The sequence below is a fragment of the Garra rufa genome, chromosome 9, assembly GCF_049309525.1.
Source record: "Garra rufa chromosome 9, GarRuf1.0, whole genome shotgun sequence".
In the NCBI taxonomy this organism is placed as follows: domain Eukaryota; kingdom Metazoa; phylum Chordata; class Actinopteri; order Cypriniformes; family Cyprinidae; genus Garra; species Garra rufa.
Window position 1 is genome coordinate 1,485,674 of NC_133369.1, and position 19,396 is coordinate 1,505,069.

At 27.2% G+C, this 19,396-nt stretch overlaps 1 protein-coding gene across 1 annotated transcript in view; it reads left to right on the plus strand.

The window, feature by feature from the left end:
• Positions 1 to 1,272: 1,272 nt before the first annotated feature.
• Positions 1,273 to 19,396, plus strand: part of cdk14 (cyclin dependent kinase 14) — a 135,016-nt gene continuing 116,892 nt past the window's right edge. The window contains exons 1-4 of the mRNA XM_073846908.1: positions 1,273 to 1,503; positions 6,111 to 6,205; positions 9,179 to 9,258; positions 14,026 to 14,120. Coding sequence (XP_073703009.1) covers positions 1,273 to 1,503; positions 6,111 to 6,205; positions 9,179 to 9,258; positions 14,026 to 14,120 — 501 coding nt within the window. The remainder of the gene's footprint in view (positions 1,504 to 6,110; positions 6,206 to 9,178; positions 9,259 to 14,025; positions 14,121 to 19,396) is intronic.

Consider the following 19,396-nt stretch of genomic DNA (forward strand, 5'->3'; position numbering starts at 1 on the left):
TTATTAATTATCCATTTTATGTTTTTTTATGTTTGTAACAAATTAAATTTTCAGTAAATGCTTTTATTTTAAATTTATTTAATTTTGACTCTTTAATGATTTCATTCATTTAAGTGTTTTTATTAATGTAATAGTAAGTGGTTTATTAATTAAAAAAATTGTTTTTAATAATATCATGATTAAAATTATCCTTTGGAAAATTAACTTTAACTTTTTGAATTTCTAATGATTTTGTTAATATTCAGTAAGTGTTTTATTTTGTTTTTATAAATTATTTATATTAATCGTACTTGTTAATGATTTTATTAATTTTCAGTAAATATTTTATAATTTTTATTTTTAATTTAAGCATTTTAAAATTATTTTTAAGTGATTTCAAAAATGTATAGTAAGTGGTTATTTTTTGTATTTGTTTCTTAAATATTATGTTTATTTTTAATGATTTCATTATTAAAAATGGTATTTGTTTTTATTTTTTAATAAAAAATTATCATTTTATTATCAACTGTTCTTTTTAATTTTGTTTTACTTGAATTTTCAGTCATTTTTTTATAATTTTCATTTTACCTTTTTAGCAATTAAATTAAGCGATTAAAAAAAATAATAATAAGTGGTTTATAACATGTTTTATTTTTTGTTATAAGTATTTTTAGTTTAAATTATTTTATTTAAAATGATTTTAAGTTTCAAGTATTTTCTTTATTTAAGTTTATTTATAATTTAAATTTCACTTTTTAATGATTTTAAGTAAGATTTTTTTTATAATTCAATTTATGTTTGATATTACATTTAAATTTTTAATTATTTTAATTATTACAATTTTTTTATTGTACAATTATTTATTCCATTAATGTCATTTTAATATTTTTTTGATAAATGTTTAATTTACAAAACAACTGCAGAAAATCAAATTGTAGATGTGTGCAAACATGGACTTGACTTTTGCGATTTTTTTACTGCAAACAATATTTGCTTGTTCTTTTGTCTTGTTTTTGCATTTTAAAAGGCAGAGATGCTTAAAATGAGATTTATGATGATGCATGATGATTTTTCTTGCCACACAGGCAAATGTTTTTGGTTTGATTGTTGATGTTTTTAAGCAGAATTCTGGCTGAAACAACAAAAACAACGTCTTTTCTTGCACTCTTTTGCTTTTCAAGTCAATGCATCTTGTTTAAGCATGTTCCTCGTGGAAAACATTATAACTCCAGTGTCTCTCCGGTGCTGATGTTGTTGTTCTGGGCTTCTTGTTCTCAGATATGTGTCACAAAGATGTCCACTCGCAGCTGCCAGGGATCCGACTCGGTCATCAAGCCCCTGGACACCATCCCTGAGGACAGGAAGGTGCGTGTGCAGCGGACGCAGAGCGGCTTCGACCCCTTCGAGAAACCGGCCGGTCAGGTGAAGCGCGTGCATTCGGAGAACAACGCCTGCATCAACGCCAAGAGCTCATCCTCCGGGAAAGAGTCGCCCAAACTCCGCCGTCACTCCAGTCCCAGCTCCGTGAGTATCTCTCATCATTTATTAGTTATGACTGCATGCTTTATTTGACGCTCTGATCTCCTCCATACGGCTCATTTATGAACCTCTAGTGGAGGGTGGAAATCTGTTTTGCTTGGAGATATTGTTTGAGAGCTTCATTAGCTGCTTATTTAGTTTTGTTTTTATTATAATGGTTATTAGACATTTGCTGATGATCTGTTTATCACATACATCAGGGATTCACAAACATTTTTGTTTGCTGAAATACTTGAAATTTCAGTCTATTAACAACACATTCTTGACAAATCGTGCTTTTCTGATTTTGGTTAACAGTCGTATGACATGCAGGTATATATATATATTTTTTTAGTAAATGTTTCATTTGGATTTATTTATTTATTCTGATTTTGCATAATGATTTTGTAGATTTTTTTAAAGTTGTATTTTATTTAAAAAAATCTTTTTTGAAATTAGTGTATTTTAATTTTACATTGTTTTGTGTGTATTTAGATTTTTTGTTTTAAAAAATATTTTTTGTATTAAATTGAACTTTTTCACTTTTACTTTTTTAATGATTGTTCTTTTTATTCTCATTTATTTCATTTTATTTTTTAATGACTTAATACATTTTTAACAGTTATATTTTGAGTTTGTATTTTATTACATTTTTTTTATTTATTTTTTTTAAATAATCTGTTTATCACATACAATAGGGACTCACATATATTTTTGTTTGCTGAAATACTTGAAATTTCAGTCTATTAACAACACATTCTTGACAAAGCGTGCTTTTCTGATTTTGGTTAACAGTCATATGACATGCAGGTATATATATATATATTTTTAGTAAATGTTTCATTTGGATTTATTTATTTATTCTAATTTTGCATAATGATTTTGTAGATTTTTAGTAAGCTGTATTTTATTTTATTATTAATTAGTTTATTTTTATTTTACGTTGTTTTTTTGTGTATTTAGATTTTTTTTGTTTTAAAATATTTATTTACAGTAAATTTAACTTTTACTTTTGTTTTAATGATATTTAATGATGTTTCATTTCAGTTTTTTATTCTAAAATTATTATTTAAATTAGTTTTATTTTGAATGATTTTATACATTTTTTAGCACATTTTTATATTTTGAGTTTTTATTTTAGTTATTTATTTTTAATTAATATATATTTTTTGGCTTTAGTGTTTTTGTATTTTTTAACATTCATTAATTTAATTGTTTTATTAATTTTAGTACATGTCTGTTATCCTTATTTTTTATTTTTTTGCTTTGATTTCTATTAATTTTTTTTAATTTTTCATAATGATTTTGTTGATTTTTAGATAATTTAGATGATTTTAAATAATTTTTATTTTTTAATTTGTTGATTTTTATTTTACGTTGTTTTTTGTGCATTTAGAATTTTTGTTTGTTTTTAGTGTTTTAATTAGTTTTTTTAATTTTAAAATGATTTGTTTTAATTTTAATATTTAATGCTTTTATTTATTTTTAGTACGTTTTTATTCAGATTTTTTTTCAGAATGATTTGTTTTAATTTTACATTATTTTATTAATTAGCTATGTTTGTAAACACCACTTTGCTAAACTTAGCTTTTTGTACAATTACTATGTTTATTTCCATTTTAGTAAGTTTTTTTTTTAATTTGTATTTATTTATTTGTTTACCTTGATTTTGTTAGTTTTTATTGTGTTTATTTTTTTTTATTTCTTTTAATTTAATCTTTAATGCTTTTATTCATTTTTAGTAAGGATTTTTTTATTATTTTAAATTATTATTATTATTTTTACCTTGATTTTATTCATTTTTAGTGTTTTATTTAGATTTAAATTATTTGTTTTAATTGTAATATTTAATGCTAGTATTCGTTTTTAGTAAAAAAAAATTATTTGTTTTCAGAATGATTTGTTTTAATTTTACATAATTTTATTAATTAGCTATTCTTGTAAACAACACTTTGCTAAACCTTACATACAGCATTTTGTAAAATTACTATATTTTCATTTTAGTAAGTTTTTTTTTTTTACCTTGATTTTATTCATTTTTAGTGTTTTATTTAGATTATTTTATTTTAAAATTATTTATTTTAATTTGAATATTTAATGCTTGTATTCAGTTTTTTTTTTTATTAGCTATTTTTGAAAACACCACTTTGCTAGACCTTACATTTTGTACAATTACTATATTTATTTCCATTTAATTGAAAAGAGACAATGATTCCCAAATCGAGACACGTTTGACCCGAAAGAGGAAACTAAAGGTGTCCGTTTTGAAGAAAGCAGCTCGCGAGCACATTTACTTGCTGATTCACACTGATGAAAAATGGATGAGCATAAGGCCAGGAGAGATAGAGAGAGCCTGACCTCTTTCCCATAACACCCTTCTCCTTCTCCTCCCACAGACCTTCTTATTTAGAAAATCCACTCAAACCTGTTCTCCACAGGGCCCCTGCACTCCCAATGCCTCAATCAGGATAATAAAGGGAGTGCTGAGGTGCTATCGGTGCGGATGTGTTGACAGATGGTCTCTTAGAGACAGCCGGTGTCTGGTGTTGATAAAGCGCGCAGGGTTTGCGGTTACAGCCGCATCGGAGCAGCGCTTCTCCGGGAAGAATCCGCTAATCTTTCACAGCGATCGCTGCGGATCGGTGTCAGCCGGCAAACCTGATTACTGGACAAATGCTGCGCTTTCAGGAGCATCACTGACGCTGGACATTTGCTCTCTAAAGTTCTTCATTGAGACCTTTGAGTTGCATTTAGTACATGTTATTACATATACTCAGAAATCCGCTTAAAATACTTACCAAAAAAACCCCCACTTCATCAAAATTTAAACAAAATAAAGACAAATAAAATTGTACTATGAATTTATAAATAATTAAAAATAAATAATTAAAAAACACCAAAAACATCTAAAATCATAATGTAAAATTTAAATAAATAATAAAAAAAATTAAATAAAAAATCTAAATAAAGACAAAATCATAATGTAAAATCCAAAAAATAATTATCGAAAAAAAAAAACACAAAAAAAAAACTGATAAATACAATTATTAAAAATATTTTAACTAAATATATTTTTTTTAAAAATCCCAAAACAAAAATTGAAACAAGGAAAAAAAAAAAATTAATTTAAAAATAAAAATAAATAACTTCCTAAGAATTAATAAAATCATTTTTCCATTTACTACTATTTTTAGGATTTTTTTAGTAAGTGTTTTATTTCATTTACTTATTTATTTATTTTTTAATTATTATTATTATTATTATTTTTATTTATAGTACGATTTGGTTTTTAGTAAGTGTTTAAAATAAAATAAAATAAAATAAAATAAAATAAAATAAAAATAATTAAAAAATAAATAAGTAAATAAAATAAAACACCTACTAAAAACAAAATAATAATAAAAAATCCCCAAAATAGTTGTAAATGGAAAAATGATTGAATGATTTATTTTGAATTTATACACATTTTTTTAATATTTTTAATAATTGTATTTATTAGTTTTTTATTTCGATTTTTCTATTTTAAAATAATTTACTTAGATTTTATTAATATTTACTTAGATTTTTTATTTTATTTAAAAATTAAGTTTAACTGTACATTTTTAAGAAAAAAAAAATATATATAGTGTTTTATTTAGAATTTTATTTTAAAATTATTATCTTTTTATTATTTTAATTTATAGTACGGTTTGTTTTTTTTAATATATTTTATATAGATGATACATCTAAATATAGACAAAATCATAATATAAAATCCAAAAAATTATTTTAAATAAAAGAATAAAACACTAAATAAAGACAAACAAAATTGTACTATACATTAAAATCCCTTAAATCCCTAAAAACATCTAAAATCAAAATGTAAAATTAAAAAAAATTTAAAAATAAAAAAAAACTAGGTAATACATCTCAATAAAGACAAAATCATAATATAAATTCCAAAAAAAAAAACATTTACTAAAAACCAAATCGTACTATAAATTAAAAAATAAAATAAATAATTTAAAAAATAAGTAAATAAAATAAAGCACTTATTGAAGATATTATTTTAAATTTTTATTTTTAAAATTAAATTATTTTTTATTTTGTTTTGTTTTTGGATTTTTAAAATATATTTATCTTAAATCTTTTTAATAATTATATTAATTAGTTTTTTTATTTTTATTTTTCTATTTTAAAATTATTTTACATTTTACTTTGATTTATTAGATTTTTACTTAAAATATTTTTTCATTTAAACATTTTTAATGATTTCTTTTTTTTTTCGTTGTGAAATATATAAGGATGTTTTTCTGCATACATGTGGATTCAGTTATTCTTTAAGTATGAAAGTTATTGATGAATCCTGATACGTTCACAGTTTTCATGCACACATTCTTTGAATCAGTCTAGAGTTTTTATAATGAAGTTCACCTGCACTCAGAGCGCTCACAGTAAACCCCTGCAGAGCAGATTTCCTGTTTAACAGGAAGCAATTCATCAGCTGCAGTTAAACAGCACAGGCTCATTAATATGGGGACGAATCCTGACCCAGAATCCCTGAGCGACCGCACATCTGCTGCAGAATCACACAACATCCTCTAATAAAAGCGTCTCTCTCTGTTCTGTTTCAGCCCACCAGCCCAAAGTTCGGGAAGGCGGATTCATACGAGAAGCTAGAAAAGCTCGGCGAGGGATCCTACGCCACCGTCTACAAAGGGAAGAGCAAGTGAGTTAATCAAAAATCTTTCATTTGGTTTGATCAAATTCTTCAGTTTTTGATGATAAACATTTTGATATATAAAATCTTAAAACAGAAACACTGAATTTGGAATAATATAAATTGAACTTGAAAAAAAGTCATTTCAAATGCCCAATTATTGTTAAAATTTTAATAAATTATTTTAAATGTAATCATTATTTTTTACATTTGAAAGGTTTTGTAAATTTAGTCAATTAAACATGCTTTTAAATTTTTTACAGTTTAATTAAACCATTAAATGATTACTCCACTTCCAACATAAAAATCTCCTGATAACTTACTCAGCTCCTAGTCATCCAAGATGTGCATGTCTTTTTTTCTTCAATTGCAAGGAAAGTTTTTTTTTGAGGAAAACTTTCCAGGATTTTTCTCTATATAGTGGACTTTAATAGTCCACAATTATTATTTTTTGGTTATTATCAATATTTTGGTTATTCATTTTTACTTAGATTTTTTTTTTTTAAATTAAGTTTACTTTTACTTTTTAATAATTTTACTCATTAGTTTTTTTTAATTTAGATTTTTCTTTTTTTTTAATTATTTTACATAGATTTTTTATTTAAAAATTAAGTTTAATTTAACTTTTATATAATTTTATTCATTTGTTTTTTATTTAGATTTTTTTTTACATTTTACTTTGATTTTATTAATTTTTACTTAGATTATTTTTTTTAAATTAAGTTTAAGTTTATTCATTAGTTTTTTTATTTAGATTTTTCTATTTTTAATTATTTTACTTTGATTTTATTAATTTTTACTTTGAATGTTTTTATCTAAAAATTAATTTTAATTTCACTTTTAAAATAATTTTATTAATTCGTTTTTTATTTAGATTTTTCTATTGTAAAATGATTTTACATTTTACTTAGATTTTATTAATTTTTACTTAGATTTTTTAAATTTAAAAATTAATTTAAATTTTATTCATTAGTTTATTTAATTTTTTTCTATTTTAAAATTATTTTACATTTGAATTAGATTTTATTTTATTAAATTTTTTTAATTAAAAATTAAGTTTAATAATACTTTTTAATGATTTTATTTATTTCTGGTGTGAAACATATAACAATATATAGTTGAATGTGCTGCAGCCTGTTTAATGAAGTGAAATAATTTGATACTTCATTTATTTTGAGATCGAATGGGTTTGTTCTGGAACTGCATGCGCTATTAATTTTGGTCTTAAAGGTCTTAAACTCCACTGAAATCCTGCTGTGTTTCTCTGGATGCTTTGACTCGTTTAGTAACGCAACTGTAAGCAAAGACGGCAGCAGATAATTATTATGATGTGAAATCTGAATGAAATTATTCTTCATATTGCTGTAATAAAAGCCAGAGCCTGAAATGACGCGTGTTGTATGAAATCCTTTCTGACGGGAGCGTGTGAGGCCTGTTTTCTCTTTCACACACGTGCAGATGATTACTTTCATAAATTAAAATCTGGAAAATGAAGTTTGAGGCAGCATGAAATGAAATGTGCATTATTGTCAGTGTTTTTCATAGTAATGATGTTATTTGTGTGTAAGTTCATTATGACCTCTGTGTTCAGATTCACTCCACTGCCTCCAGATTGCATTTCATTGACTTAAAGTCACAGTAAATCACTCTTGACCTGCTTTATTGGCCACAAACCATCAGCATCTTTTATACAAAACACAAAACAGTTTGTTGTAGTTTTGCTCCGTGTCTAAAAAAAACAACTTTCTTTTTCTGATAACATCATCAGTCCCAATAATATTGCATACAGGGCAATATTCGTGTTTTCTGTTTTAATGGTGTTTCTGGAATCTGGTTTAATGCTTTAATTAAATTGCAATAATTAAAAGGCATGACAATCAATTAATTTATAAAACCTTTCATATATAAAAAAATGTCAAATGTAATAATTGTTAAAATGTAAAATAATGAATAATGATTTATTGCTACAGTAGTATTTTTATTCATTTTATTTTATTTTTTTTTTCAAATTTTGTTGTCTGTTTTAACAAGAACTTCATAACCTTCATAACCTTCATAAAAAAATTATAAACAATTTAATCGGTCTTTTAAAACTAAATGCAAATCAAAATATTGCATTATTAAATTAAATGTATCATTAAATGTATTTATTAAATGCATAAATAATAAATCATATTTTAGAGTGAATCATTTATATTATTATCATATATTTATATATTATCATAATTTATATCATTACATATGAACATTTATTTTTTTTAATATACATTTTTATATAGTTTTGGGCATTTTGCAGACAGTCTTATCTAAAGTGGCTTGCATTACAATTTAAAGTATATATTTTATTCAGTTCATGAATTTTTGGAAATCAAGATTTTTATCATTTTATTTTATTTTATTACAATAGTTTAAACAATTTAAAAACTAAATAAAAATAAATGCAAATGAAATAATTCCTTGTCAAGTAATTATTGCATTGTTAAATATAATTAATACAATTAATAAATATGAATAAATTAATTAAACATGTGGATTTTATTTATTTTTTCTATATTTATTTTACATTTATTAATTACATGCATAAAACATGAAACATTTATATTATTATCAAATATAATAATTAAATATAAAAATAATATAATGTATATTTTGTATATATATGGATATATGTTTTCACTCTGCTACATGCAAATATATTCATTTTATTTTTTATATTTAATTACATTTTTATTTTAATATTTTATTTTATTTGTATTGTTTATTTTGATCATTTTATTTTATTTTATTATTAAAATTATTGTTATAATTATTATAAAGTTGATGCAGTTCAGTTCATGCATTTTTGAAAATCGACCCCTTAATCTCAGGGTTTGATTTACTGGGATTTCTATACAAGCACTTTTTTTTCTTTTAATACTATTATGTTTTAGTCCTGTAATACAGTTAAATATGAGTCCTGTTGATGCGGTGGTGTGTTTGCAGGGTGAACGGGAAGCTGGTCGCATTAAAAGTGATTCGTCTGCAGGAGGAAGAGGGAACGCCGTTCACAGCCATCAGAGAGGGTGAGTCAACCCTGTCTCCATCACATCTGATTTTTAATAGAAGTGTTTTAACAAAGAAAACCTAAAGCTGAAGTCTGGCACCTGTAAGCGCCTGCTGAAGCTGTGATGTTCAGACTGAAGCGCAGCAGATTGTGAGCGTGTGAGAATCTCTGTGCTCTCACCTTCAGTGCCGTCGCTGGATTTTAATTGCGCGGCATGTTTTTGATCTGCGTGATCCCGGGCTGATCATCCGGATCAGAAAAACGCTTTGAAAATTGAACTAATTCAGCAATTACTGGAGATGTTCGGGCCAGCAGAACGTGAGCGGAATAAGACAGAAACATTGGATCGTTCTCGCTCTGTTCACACTCCTAGTGAGCTGAATACATAGGCAGGATTTTAAAGCCTGATTCTGACTAAATTGAAGCTTGCATTGCATGTGTTTCTTGGAGAATGATTTTGAGTGTGAGAATAGATCGTGAGCAACATCCTACGCTTATCAAACTCTGCTGAACAAACAAGTGTGAGTCACGGCTTAAAATTAACATGCTCGAGTTTTACTTAAAGGCAGTGTTTCTAGAAAAGCATGCAAAAATCTGGTAAAGTAAACTAAAAAAAAAGCTTAACTAATGACAAGCAAATGAGAAAAGAGCTAAAGTTTTGCGCAGTGAGAGATTGATTTAATTTTTTTTTATTTTTAATTTTGTTTAGCTGTGTGTCTTTGGATCAAATGCATTAATGATATTTACTGATGTTGGTGCATTTTTCTTCTTATTATTATTACATCATATTGTTCTGCTTTTTTCTGAAACAAAAAAGGAGAATATCCACGCTTTGGTTTTCCAAATACTGCAAGTGCACAGTAATTTATACTATCAAGTATTTTTATTTATTTATTTACATAAAATAAATAACAAAAAAAAAGAAAGAAATACATTTTATTGTTGTATTAATATTTTATTTTAATTATTTAATATTATTTAATAAATATTCATTTTTACTTTTTTATTGTACGTTTTAGAATTTTTTGATTGATTTCATGATTAATTATGTTTTATTATTTATAATTTTCAAAATTATAATCATAATAATAATTCTAAATATAAAAGTTGTTATAAATAAACAAGAATTTGTTTATTTATAACAAAATAAATACAAAATGTAAAAAAAAATGTAACTTTACAAATACATTTTATTATTCTGTTAATATTTTATGTACTTTATTATTTATCTTATTTTATTTAATAATACAAAATTTAAATAATTTTTTTATGCTTTATTGCATTTTATTTTACTTTAGTTTATTGTACATTTTTGAATATAATTAGTAAAATTATAATAATAATACTAAAAGGTTGTTGTTATTTATTGTTTTTAAAATAATTAAATAAATAATTAATACATTTCTTAAAAATGTAAGTTTTTTTATTTAATGTTTAATTGCATTTTTTACTTTAGTTTATTGTACGTTTTTGAATATTTCATTTTTTATTTTACTTTTAGCTATTTATTAGTAATTTCCATGTTTGTGTTTGTTTTATTGTTTATAATTATTACAATTATAATAATAATTCTAGAAATAAAAAAGAGAATTATTTGTTGTTTTTATTTATTTATTTATTACTCTGTAAGGAATTAACAGTCAGCGTGAAATTGATCAGATCCATTAATGATACTAATATGGATGTTGCTAATTTCCCACTAGAACAATCCTAGTCACTTCCTGTCTTTTATTAGTTAAAGCGATTTTACAAAGAACTAACCAGATAGAAAGTGAAAAGGATGGCAGTCAATGTCAATGTATTCAATATAGTATACAGTAGTTATTATATATCTTATTATTCATTCAGTATTGTCCTATGTGACGTATATGACAGCAGGATTGACCCAATCAATGCACATTTCTGAGCTTTTGCCTTTGAATAAATTCATCACATTTTCCACAGTTGCAAATCTGTTCTACTATTTCTCATGAAACACACTTGAAGAGTTTTGCTCCATCTTTGTAGTAAATTAAACCCTTTTGAGTGTTTTCCAGCTCAAAAGAGATGAGATTTCTGTTCTGCATTGATTGCGTTTTGTAACGTGAAGAAAAACACGTCTGATCAGAGAAATATGCCAATCACACTCATTAAACATCAATGTAAACCAATGCTTTGCTTAGAACTAATGATTAGCATTAATTGCAGTGTTCATGTGCCACTTGTTAGCTGAAATAGTAGACAGGAAGCTTAAGAGCCATTTTCTGTGTGTTTCTCACAGAAGGTCTAAAGTTTACGTCCTTCTTTTATAATCTGCAAAATGTTAATTATTCAAAATCATACAAAATGCATGTTATTGTTTATTTAGTACTGACCTGAATTAGATATTTCACATAAAATATGTTTACATATAGTCCACAAGAGAAAATAATAGTCAAAAGTTTACACCCCCTTGATTCTTAATACTGTGTTGTTTCCTGAATGATCCACAGCTGTGTTTTGTTTAGTGATAGTTGTTCATGAGTCCCTTGTTTGTCCTGAACAGTTAAACTGCCTGCTGTTCTTCAGAAAAATCCGTTCTTTGGTTTTACAGCATTTTTGTGTATTTGAACCCTTTCCAACAATGACCGTATGATTTTGAGATCCATCTTTTCACACTGAGGACAACTGAGGGACTCATATGCAACTATTACAGAAGGTTTAAACACTCGCTGATGCTCCAGAAGAAAAAAACATGCATTAAAGGAGAAGTTCACCTCCTTGTCATCCAAGATGTTCATGTCTTCTTTTGTTTTTTGAGGAAAACATTTCAGGATTTCTCTCCATATAGTGGACTTCTATGGAGTTTGAACTTTCAAAATGCAGCTTCAAAGGGCTCTAAATGATCCCAGCCGAGGAAGAAGGGTCTTATCTAGCGAAACGAATCTAGCTCTGCGTGTACGGTGTATTCCGATTCAAGACAACTTCAAAAATCTTCAAAATCGCTGCAGAAGCACAGACCCAGTGTTTACAAAGTGAATGTGCAAAGAAGATCAAACGCCCTTTAAAACAAAGGTAAAACAGCGAAGTAGGATGATTTTAAAGTTGAAGGAGAAAATGAGACGGGAGTTTTTCGACACACCCTAACTGTCTTGAACCTGAGTACACAGAGTACATGCAGAGCTAGACAAGAAGAGCATTTGAGCTTAAAAAGCATATAAATTGTAATTGTTTAAAGAAAATAACCGATTGTTTTGCTAGACAAGACCCTTCCTCTTAGGCTGGGATCGTGGAAGTTCAAACTCAGGGCACCATAGAAGTCCACTATATGGAGAACATTCCTGAAATGTTTGCCTCAAAAAGCATAATTTCTTCACGATTGAAGAAAGAAAGACATGGACATCTTGGATGACAAGGGGGTGAGTAAATTACCTGTACATTTTTGTTCTGTAAGTGAGCTTCTCCTCTAAAGGGGTCATATGATGTTGCTAAAAAGAGCATTGTTTTGTGCATCTGTTGCGAAGTGTTTATGCCCATTATTTTCAACATACTGTATATTGTTGTTGCTCCTTTCTGCCCCGCCTTTCTGAAACGCTTACATTTTTATGGAAACTGAGGTGATCTCTGATTGGCCAGCTATCCGGTGCATTGTGATTGGCCGAATACCTCAAGCGTGTGAAGGAAATGTTACGCCCCTTAACATGTCGTGATGAGACAGAAACAATAAAACCCTTTATAAACTAGGCATTTGTTGCATACAGTGGGGACATAACTACTGATTATAACGACTCATACTGTATGCATTTTCAATCTTAGAATGAGAAACAACAAGGACTACTCTACACTGCTCAAAACTCGCATTTGAATGGTCAATGCTGAGTTCTTTAAATATCAAAACGCACTTACAGGCCATCAGTCAGAAGCACAGACTGTCCTTGCAACATTGGACTTGCCCCACTTTGTAGCCTTAACCCTTTGTGTACAGCTGGCATTGTAAGCTGCTCTCCCAGGTTCAGGAAACAGTCCTCCGTCAAATGTGCATCACCCACTCCAATGTTTGCCTTGCATGTTTCCCATCGGTTCCGGAACAGTACAAGTATCTTCTGTAGCTTCTGAAGGGCAGTACTTAATAAAAAAAAAAAAAAGATATTTAGGAAAAATAAGAAAAATGTACACACCTCCATTCTGTTCAAAAGTTTTCACCCCCGGCTCTTAAAGCATGGTTTTTCCTTCTGGAGCATCAGTGAGTGTTTGAACCTTCTGTAATAGTTGCATATGAGTCCCTCAGTTGTCCTCAGTGTCAAAAGATGGATCTCAAAATCAAACAGTCATTGCTGGAAAGGGTTCAAATACACAAAAATGCTGGAATTTGTAGGAGCTGAAGGATTTTTCTGCAACAGTTTTCAGGACAAACCAGGGACTCATGAACAACTATCACTAAACATAAACACAGCTCATTCAGGTAACAACACGGTATTAAGAATCAAGCGGATGTAAACTTTTGACTATTATTTTCTCTTGTGGACTATATGTAAACATCTTTTATGTGAAATATCTTATTCAGGTCAGTAGTAAATAAACAATAAGATGCATTTTGTACTGTATGATCACTCTTATTTTGCTCAAATAATTAACATTTTGCAGATTCTGAAAAGGAGGTGTAAACTTTTGACCTCAACTGTAGATGCTGAATGTATTGACAAGTTAATATGTGTGATGATAGATAAATAGACACGTGTCTCTGTAATTTTAGATTTTTAAAATGCACAAATCTGGTGATCATAAATAAAAGGGAATTAATGAAGCGCTTGTTTGTGTTTGTGTCCAGCGTCTCTGCTGAAAGGCCTGAAACACGCCAACATCGTCCTGCTCCACGACATTATTCACACCAAGGAAACCCTGACGCTGGTTTTCGAGTATGTGGTGAGTATCAGACCTGCTCCGCTTCGTTTTCTGTAACTCCACTCTCAAATGTCAGAGTGTTTTTTACATCCCTTCTCCCGTTCCTGTGCCTCACAGGCCGCTGTATTTCAAGTTTGTGATGCATTTATATGTGCTTTAGTCAGCATTACTCCAGCCTGAGGGTTTTCTTGCACTTTGAAGTTTTGGCTCTGTTTCCCGAACCGATCGCTCTCTCCGTCCTGCAGCTCTGGCTCCGCCGGCTCACGCTTTTCATTTGTGCCTTATAGCGATGGGAACGTCTCACTGTTTCCCACACAGAGCTGATAATTAAAACAGGAATAAATTAAACAGCAGTACGACTTCTGTCATCGTTTACTAGGCCACATGCCGTTCTGTATGTCCCTGTAAGTGTTTTTCTACTGTATATGGCTTTCTTCTTTAAAACAAAGCACATTAAATGTAAGTAAAGTGTACTTACAAGGTTTCAGATACATTTTTGGAGAAACAAATGTCAAAATTTGGTTGAAATAATGTTACATTGTCATTCAATGTAACAATATTTATGTCAAAATTCAAACAACATGTTTATTCTGACTTGTACATATTAAAACATATAAAAGAATAAGGGAGCATATTACATTTTATTGTTTATATTTAAATAAAAGAAATGTAGAATTACTAATTAGTATTTGTCTTATTTTGTATTTATTTTATTTTTTTTGTCTCATTTTGTCTATTATGTCATAAATTGATTTTTGTATATGCCTGACAAGATTGTTACACTGAATGACATTTTAGTGTGTGTCTTCTGTAAATTAGGGAAAAATTTGGAATATTTACTTTTTCCTCAGAAAAACAAAAACAAAAATGCAATTAAATTAAACAGAAAACTTTAAAATATATATTTTTTAAAAACAACAACAATTTAAAGCAGTCTTACACTTGTTGTTTTTGTGCTTAAACTCTTTTTCATCTTTGACCCATTTATTGTTTATTATTGTTTGTGTATTTTTTTTATAATTTATTTATTATATATAATAATATTATTATGATAATTCTAAATTTTAAATAATTCTGTTTTTTTTCAGTTATTTCAGTTTTTTCATTTAAAAATAAATATTTGTTGTATTTAATACTTTATTGCATTTTATTTTAGTTTATTGTTATTTAATTAACAATTTTTATTGTTAGTTTCTTAAAAGCACCATTAATGTGCATATGTGTATTAATATTTCACGTCTTTTTAAGTCATAGGATAGATTTGTGTGTTGAACAGCCTGAAAAAGAAGTTGAAAGTCTCTTGAGTTTCAAATTAAATTTATTATTGACTATTTTGATGATGATTTTGTGGTGTTTTTGTTTTGAAATGGTCATTATGAACTGTTGTTGCATGGAATAGAGCTGTTGTGGTTAATATATAAGAACACAATTTTCATTTTTTGGTGAACTACTCTTATGTCAAATCTGATTTTGGCAAAAAGAGAAAAGAGAGAGATGAAGTTGTGTGCTGGTAGGAGTGTTAAGCATTAATGTGATCAATCGTTACAGTAGCGTTGCCTCTGTGCTCTCTTAAAGGTCTCGTTTAATGTCTGAAACAGCTTTAGAAATGCCAGTGTAAGAGTTAATGAGCCTAACGGGACGACCCGTGTCCGTCTGCAGGGAATGTCTGCTCTTTCCTGCTGGATAGTGAAGAGAAAAAAGAGACCGCTTAAGCATGTTAACTGGTCTGCCAGAAACATTAGGCTGCTGTGGTTTGCTAGTTTTAGGGCGTTGGACACTTTTTATTTTATTTTATTTTATTTTATTTTATTTTATTTTATTTTATTTTATTTTATTTTATTTTATTTTATTTTATTTCATTTTATTTTATTTTGCTATGGTTTGTATTTTATAAAATAATTAAAATAAAAAATATATTTTATACAAATATTTATTTTTAATACTTAAATACGTAATAAAAAAAGATAGAAAAAAATGTATCCATTTAATTATTTTATTGCATTTTATTAATCTTTAGTTTTTTGTCCATTTTTAAATTTGTATAGCTTCTTATTTATAATTTATAATTGTTTATTTTTATTTTTATTTATGATTTAATTATTTATTATAGTTATAATTAAATATAGTTCTAACATTAAATAATTATGTAAAAAATATTTATTTATTTATTTACAGTACTTCTAATCTGGTTTTAACATTTACTATTATTTTAATTTATTTTAGTAATTTTATTATTTTAAATTATTGTATTTTAGAAAATAATTAAAATAAAATGAAATTTTTATTGTATACAAATATTTATTTATAATATTTGAATGCTTCATTTTAATATTTAAATATTTATTTTAATGAAAACGTTTATTCATTTAATAGATTATTGCATTTTATTAATCTTTAGTTTGTTGTGCATGTAATTTTTTAGCTTCTTAATTATAATTTATAATTGTTTATTTATATTTATTTTTATTTTTAATTTACTTCTAGTTATAATAAAGTATAGTTATAAAACAATTATGTATGTTATGTATGTATTTATTTTTTATGTACAGTACTTTATTATATTTTAATTTATTTTATTTGATTATTTTGCTATGGTTTGCTTGTTTTAATCTTGGGGACATTTTTGTATTATTTTATTTTATTTTATTTTATTTTACAATAGTATTATTATTATTATTATTATTATTATTATTAATAAAATAAAAATAGTTTATTTTACAATATTTTTTACAATATTTAAATTAATATTAAAATATTTATTTTTTATAGAAACATTTATTTAATTAATTATTTTATTGCATTTTTAAATCTTTAGTTTATTGTGATTTTTTAAAATCTTATTTCTATTTCTGTATTATATAAAATGTATAATTATTTATTAAATTTTAATTTTAATTATTTTTTATTATAGTTATAATAAAATATGGTTATAAAATAATTATGTATAAAATATTTATTTATTTATTTACAGTATTTGAATGAGCAACTTTTACCTAGAAATTTTTACCTTTTGACCTAGAAAATTGTGCGTAAAAGTCTAAATATCTTAAGGTTCACAAGACTTGCACAAGAAAATTACGTCAAAAAGGTTAAAAATAAATGAGAAGCATTATTAAAGTACAATATGAATTGCTGATCCAGACAGGATGAGATTTCTCATAAGACACTCTGAGTTAGCTAACATGACTAAAAACACAGACACGTTTGATTCGGATGGGTTTGAAATCACAAAGTTCATCTTTAAAACATGATTTTACTTCTTCAGTGAAAGCTAGAGCTCCTCCAGAGAGGGTTTCAGACATGAATTAGTCCATTTGCTCATTAATACTGATCCGCACTGTAAGAAAAACCAGACACTTAAAGTTAAAGGTCAGGAGAACATGACCTTTCCAATGAACTCAATACATTAATGTTCCCAGCGCACAGTCAGATAATTGTCCACTCAAACCGTATGTGCACTTGACTTTCAAAATGCACATTTCGTTTGAGAGGACTAATATATGTCACCAGTTAATTGCATCTCAAGAAGGAAAAAGGGATGTGGAGAAAACAGGTTGTAGGTTCAGACTCCTGTCTTGATTGATTTGATCCGTCAGTGAAAGAAAAGACTTTGTGTCTAAATGTTGTGATATGTTTTTGACGTTTGCTTCATAAAGGGGTCAGTGGACAGCACATTTTATTTTATTTAAATTTTTCATGTTTTTATTTGTTATTTTGCTGTTGGTTTACTGGATTTAAGGTCTTGAGCACTTTGATTTTTTAGTTTATTTATTTATTTTAAATTATTTAGCTGTGGTTTGATGGTTTTAGGGTCTTGGCCACATTTGTATTTAATTTTATTTATTTTTTAAAATGTTTTTATTTTGTTATTTTGCTGTTGTTTGCTGGTTTTAGGGTCTTGATTACTTTTATTCCATTTTATGTTTTTTTATGTTTTTTGTTATTTTGTTGTGGTTTGCTGGTTTTAGGGTCTTGATCACTTTAATTTAATTTAATAAAAAAAAAAAATTTTTTTTGATTTTGATATTTTGCTGTGGTTTGCTGGTTTTAGGGTCTTGGTCACATTTTTATTTAATTTTATTAATTTTTTAATGTTTTTATTTTGTTATTTTGCTGTTGTTTGCTGGCTTTAGGGTCTTGATGAAGGGACTTATTTTATTTTATTTTTTAATTTTGCTGTGGTTTGGTGGCTTTAGGGTCTTGGGCACAATTTTATTTAATTTTATTTTTTTTATGTTTTTATTTTGTTATTTTACTGTAAAAAAATTTTACTTAAAAAAATTTATTATATATATATATATATATATATATATTATGCTGTTGTTTGCTTGTTTTCTCGTCTTGAGCACTTCTTTTTTTTTATTATTTTGCTAGATTTAGGGTTTTGTGTACTTATATTTTATTTTTTATATTTTATTTTATTATTTTGCTGTGGTTTGCTGGTTTTTGTGTCTTGATCACTTTTATTTTAATTTTATATATTTTATGTATTTATTATGTGGTTTGCTAGTTTTAGGCTCTTGGACACATTTTATAAAACAAAAATGTTTTCTTTTCAGTATATTTATTTATTTGTATCGTGACAAGGTCAGTGTCAGAGTCTTTGCTGGTTAGCCTTATTTTGTATCGTGTGCTTTTCTCATTCCAGCTGTTGATTTCTCCTCATTCTGGTAAACCGTATTTTCCCCAGGAATGTACATCCTCTGGCTAAATTGGCTGAGCGTGAGATTGCGGCTGTGATTTATTCATGAGAGCTAAGCTAACACGTCGGGTGTCAAAGAAAACAATCAAACGGCTCAGATTGGACAGCGGCTCAGCTATTGATAGCGCAGGTCCACAGAGAGACTTCAGATATTAATCTGAGCCACCGCTGAGACTCATTTCACTCTGAAAATGCGCTCGCATTTAGACGCGCGCCGCTAACAAACACAGGGTTTGGCGGCGAGGAAATCAATTGATTTGGGGGGCGAACGGTAAATGATGATTGACAGCGGCAGACAGACGTAGCTGAAGCGTGTTTGAGCGCACCGCTGCATCATTCATGATAGAAAACGCGTTTGTCTGCGGGTGTTTGCAAATATCAGCGGCAGAATCACAGACTGAGCAGAGCATTGTGGGTGATTCTCTCTCCCGCAGGTTGTGTTTACATGCACCGCCACACGCTCCTCCAGACGATCGCTGTAGAAAGAGACACACATACAGGAAATGATTCCCGTTTGACACAGGAAGTGATAGTCGCGGGTCAGACTGAAGTGTCTGGTTTTGCTGTCAGCTCTTACTAACAGGAAATGAGCTCA